Consider the following 4,667-nt stretch of genomic DNA (forward strand, 5'->3'; position numbering starts at 1 on the left):
TTTTCTTTAAAGGTTTCTGTTCGACAAGGTGCTCCCGTCAAAGTTTTTCGTGTAGGTGTTTTTCAGACCCTGATGGAGGGTGTCAATGACGGTCCTCTGGACAGCAGTCAGATCAGCAGTCTTCCCCATACTTGTGATTTAGTTTACTGAACCAAGCTGAGTGTTTTTCAAGGCTCAGGAAACCCTTGCAGGTGTTTCGAGTTAATTAGACGATTCAAGTGATTCGTTGAACACCCTACTAGTATACTTTTTCATGATATTCTAATATTTAGAGATAGGATATTTGAGTTTTCTTAAGCTGTATGCCATAATCAGCAATATTAAAATAATAAAAGGCTTGCAATATTTCAGTTGATTTGTAATGAATCCAGAATGTATGACATTTTTGTTTTTTTAATTGCATTACAGAAAATAAAGAACTTTATCACAATATTCTAATTTTCTGAGACAGTCCTGTATATGTGCATTATGGGAAATGTAGCATATGCCCCATACTAGAAAATACAAGCCTTGTACCGACACAGCTTTAACTTTTTTCTATTCCACTTTGAGCTAAATAAATGAGGAGGACGACCATCCTCCAAAGTGTGATGAACACATTTAAACATTCCCCACATACCATTGTTTCGTTGATTACTTTTTCTAACAAATTCAGCTCAACTTCAGTGAAGATCTGGTCATCCTCTGGAATCAGTTTGGCACTCCTTTGAAGAAAACAAAACAAATGTGCTCAATAACAAAGTCCCTCGCCTCTACGAAGTCCTAACATCTCCAGCAGCCTCCTCCACTCACCTCAGGAAGAAGCTGGAGGTGTTGAGTCTGCTGTTCAGGGCGGCCAGGCGCTCGGGCCACCTGCGGCGCTCCTCAACCCTGAAGAACATGTCCTTACACAGGCTCCTCAGCTGGGACAGTTGCTCCCTCAGCTGCTTGTTGGAGGCAGTGTAGCCCTCCTCATCCATCCACTCGGACGTCTCGCTCAGCTTGCTGGAGATCTGCTCCTTCTCCTCCTCCGTCACCACCAGCTGGTAATCGTCCTGGTACAGCTTGTCCTGGAGGAACAATGAGTGTTTGTGGGGGAGGCCCAGGTGACGTTGTGCCATGTGGTTGTTCTTAAGATTAAAGGATTTTAAATCTAGGATTTCTGTCGAATAGCTACACTGGTAACTCACATTTCTTGAAAACCAAATTGGATAGGAAATAAAGCTGACGATAAAACTATGGTTAAGCATTAGTTGCTCACCTGTGTCTCAAAGATAAAAGCTTCTAGACTGTTGAGGGACTTCTCCCTCTCCTGTTTGGCCAGGTCTCTGTCTGTCAGATCCTGCAACCTGTGAACATACAAAGACTCATTTCAGCCAACTAACTGAGAACCGAGAGAACACGAGAAAGAAGAAAGTTGCTGCTTTACTTCTTCTTAGAGGAGGCTACATCCTCTGCAGTAGGGTCGAGGATGTCGTTGGTGATGAGTTCCGCTGTGACGTCTTCAGAGATTTTGCTCTTTTTCTGAGGTTTTGCCTTCCTCTCAGCTTCCTTCTCTGCCTCCGTGTTCTCAGCTTTCTCTCCATCCTTCACCAGCAAAAATGTGTTTTTTTAATACAAAGACTTTATAGGCCACTCTTTTTGGGATGAAGTTAGTTTCTCATTTACTAATCAATATTTCAAACTAAATGTTCCTCAGGGCTATCAGAGGTCTTACCGGAGCATCAGTCTGGCTGCTCGCCTCCTCTGTCTTCTCCTGACCTTTCTCTTCAGCGGAACTCTTCTCTGAGTTGTCCTGCTTCTCCTCGGCCTCGTCCTCCTTGCCCTCGGCCTCGTCCTCCTTGCCCTCGGCCTCGTCCTCCTTGCCCTCCTTGCCCTCCTTGTCCTTGTCAGACTCTGGAGGCACTTCCTCCTCGTCCTGAACAAGAGAAATCAGGAAACAATGTGAGCTACCACCTCAGCACACTGTATTTGATTAACAAACATATCAACTTTGTCATGATTTGAATTACCTGGACAGGTTCTGTCACATTTGCGGCAGGTTCTGAGGATCCTCCTCCAAACAAGGTGGAAATAGTGTTTCCCAGTTCTGAAACCGAGTTGGTTCAGTTAGTTATATTAAGTCCCATAAACTAAAGTACAGGCTGTAAAATTGACAACTTTAAAAAAAGTATTTTAGTATTAGCAATCAACAAGCCAAAAACATTTTCAAGTTTCATCAGCGCTGACAAAAGAAGGAGGCAATAGAAGCTGTGAATCCTGCAGGTCCTTTGTCTCAGGAATGAATGCCAGCTACAGCATCGACCCGTGTCTTCCTTGTTCAGAGATAACCACCGAAGTGCTTACAAACAGCGTCTCGGTCTCAATTGAGAGGCCGTAACCCTGTCATCTTCATAACACTGAATACTTTGGCTCGGGCTCAAACATACCTCACTAGAACACTCAATGTATTCCTAAAGACAACCCTGTAGTGGTTTAATCAAAGTTAGCACAGTGGACATGTGTGATGGCACAAATCACTTTTAATTTACCCCTCCCCCCGGCTACAAAGCTAAATACCACACAGATGGGCAGAAAGAATTTCAAGGTCACCAAAGTACCGCCATAACGCTCAGAACCTACTAGTTAATGTCGATTCCTCCTCTTTCTCCTCCACAATAGTTTCAAACACAGACTCCACCTGTGGATGACAAAAATACAACATTCATTTCACTGAAACAAATCAAATATACTTTTGGTTTCTATTCTGCGATTATCAAGTACATCAATCAAACAAAACAATAGTTGATTTGAAATGTATCGCTCTATAATTGAGCTACAGCCATGATATTCTGCTGTGTGCAGTATGAGGAGTGGCTCTATGTATTGTTATTTGGAAGTCAGACATCACAGGAGGGTAGAACATGTGTCCTGCTCACAGTGAGCAGCTGCTGTTTGGATGTTCAGAAGAGGGAGACTGACCCGGTCCAGCAGCAGCACCCCGCTCTCATCCATGTTGAAATGGGCTTTGATGCCTTTGGACTCTGCGTCTGCATTCTTCTGGAAGCTGTTGCCTACTCCAGACAGCTTGACCGTGGTCAGGTTCAGAATGCCAAACACGCTGCGAAACACCAGCAAAACATTCAAAACCCTGAAGGCATCATACATCTGAGCTTCTTTGAATGCTTTTAAAGTACAGTGAGGTTCCACAACACGACGACATGATGTAAACTTTGGTTCTGTCCATCTGCACTGCTGAAGTGATCACATGTCTATGTGGAAGAGAACATCATCACAGAGCTCTAAAGCACTCAGCCAACTAACCTGAGGTCTTCCTGACTTAGGTAGCTCAGGTCGCCGTAGTTGATGTAGAAAGCAAAGTCATCGCTGTAGCGGTTGAATGTGATGACCTTGCGCTGGGGGTAGGGCGCCATCCTCTGGAAGAGGATACGTTTGTTGTGTTTAAGGGTCTTGATACCCTCCTCCTCTGACTCACGGGTGAACTCCACCTGATGGTACCAAATACATGTGGTTAGTGTTTCCATGGATTGTATTTAGGATTTTAATTTCACATCCTATTTGGATTTTAGTCCTGTACTAAAAGAACAGGCAACAGTGTGAAAAACGTGCTGAAAAACACTGTTGTTACAGGAGTTCAAACACATGCCCACCAGTTACCAAACAAGGATTCATATTTTTCATCATCAGCAAAGCCACAGGACAGGATGAACGAGGCAGTGAACGAGCTGACCTGGATGGGGAAGACGGCTGCGTCCCGGACCAGGAAGGGTTTGACCTTGAAGGCCTTGCTGAGGGCAGCAGCCTGGTACACCGCTCCCATGGCTGCTGCTTCGTCTGCGTTGATGTTCTTCGCCAGATCCTCTCTGCACGGCAGAATACACAAACCACAGCTTCTCAATCCAACCAAAGTTAAACTCAACTCTCTCTAACAATCAGAATCAGGATGATTTCCAAGATTTGGTGGAAATGTGAAGCAAATCAAGTTGTGGAAAAATAAAGTTCATCAATCATGTTCACTTTCAAAGTGGAAGTGATTGAATGTGAGTGGACAGTACTCACTTCCCCACAGCTTTGAGCAGCACTTCCTGAACCTTGGGGACGCGGGTGGCGCCACCTACTAAAATCACCTGCTCAATGTCCTCCTGTGGAAAGAAATATAAAAACTCACTCAACATCTGTTCATACTCACTGCTCAATATTTCCCATCAAAGAAAAAGAACATCAGTCCACACCTTAAGATGGTTAGAGACCTTAATGTCAAAATTAGTTCTGCTTTTGACATATGCCCCTTTCACATCAACGCGGTTCCAGGGCCGGTTTTGAGCTAGAGCCTGAAGAGCAGTTTTTTCCTGTTCACACCGGAGCCACCTCTATGCTGCGGAATCCGGTATGTTTCAAGCACCAAAAAATTGTCGGTCTAGAACATAGACTGTTTATATAAATGGACGTAGTGTCCATGACGTCACCAATAGGATTCTGCAGAGTTTCTGAGAAGCTTAAAGTAGGCGGTGTCGGCCACTAACGGCTCGACAGTGACATCAGAGTCTAACTCCCGCCTGCTCCAGCCTGATCCAAATAAGGGCAAAGAGGCGGAGCCGAGGCGGGACTTCCTGGAACTAGCTGGAAGTTCCAGAGCTAGCTGAGCTAACATGCTCAGTAGTGTGGCTCTGTGATGCTAGCCGGCTGAC

At 44.8% G+C, this 4,667-nt stretch overlaps 1 protein-coding gene across 1 annotated transcript; it reads right to left on the reverse strand.

The window, feature by feature from the left end:
• Nucleotides 1–435: 435 nt before the first annotated feature.
• Nucleotides 436–4,121, reverse strand: LOC104956127 (hypoxia up-regulated protein 1-like; the record flags this gene model as incomplete). The annotated part of the gene is made up of 11 exons (XM_010783571.1): nucleotides 436–704; nucleotides 793–1,049; nucleotides 1,241–1,328; nucleotides 1,409–1,566; nucleotides 1,697–1,897; nucleotides 1,992–2,068; nucleotides 2,602–2,659; nucleotides 2,941–3,079; nucleotides 3,283–3,467; nucleotides 3,710–3,842; nucleotides 4,039–4,121. Coding segments are annotated over 11 exons (1,557 nt in total), but the record flags the coding sequence as incomplete, so codon positions are not given.
• Between the last annotated feature and the right edge of the window lie 546 nt (nucleotides 4,122–4,667).

The sequence above is a fragment of the Notothenia coriiceps genome, unplaced genomic scaffold (assembly GCF_000735185.1).
Source record: "Notothenia coriiceps isolate Sejong01 unplaced genomic scaffold, NC01 NC01_scaffold00025426, whole genome shotgun sequence".
Lineage (NCBI taxonomy): Eukaryota > Metazoa > Chordata > Actinopteri > Perciformes > Nototheniidae > Notothenia > Notothenia coriiceps.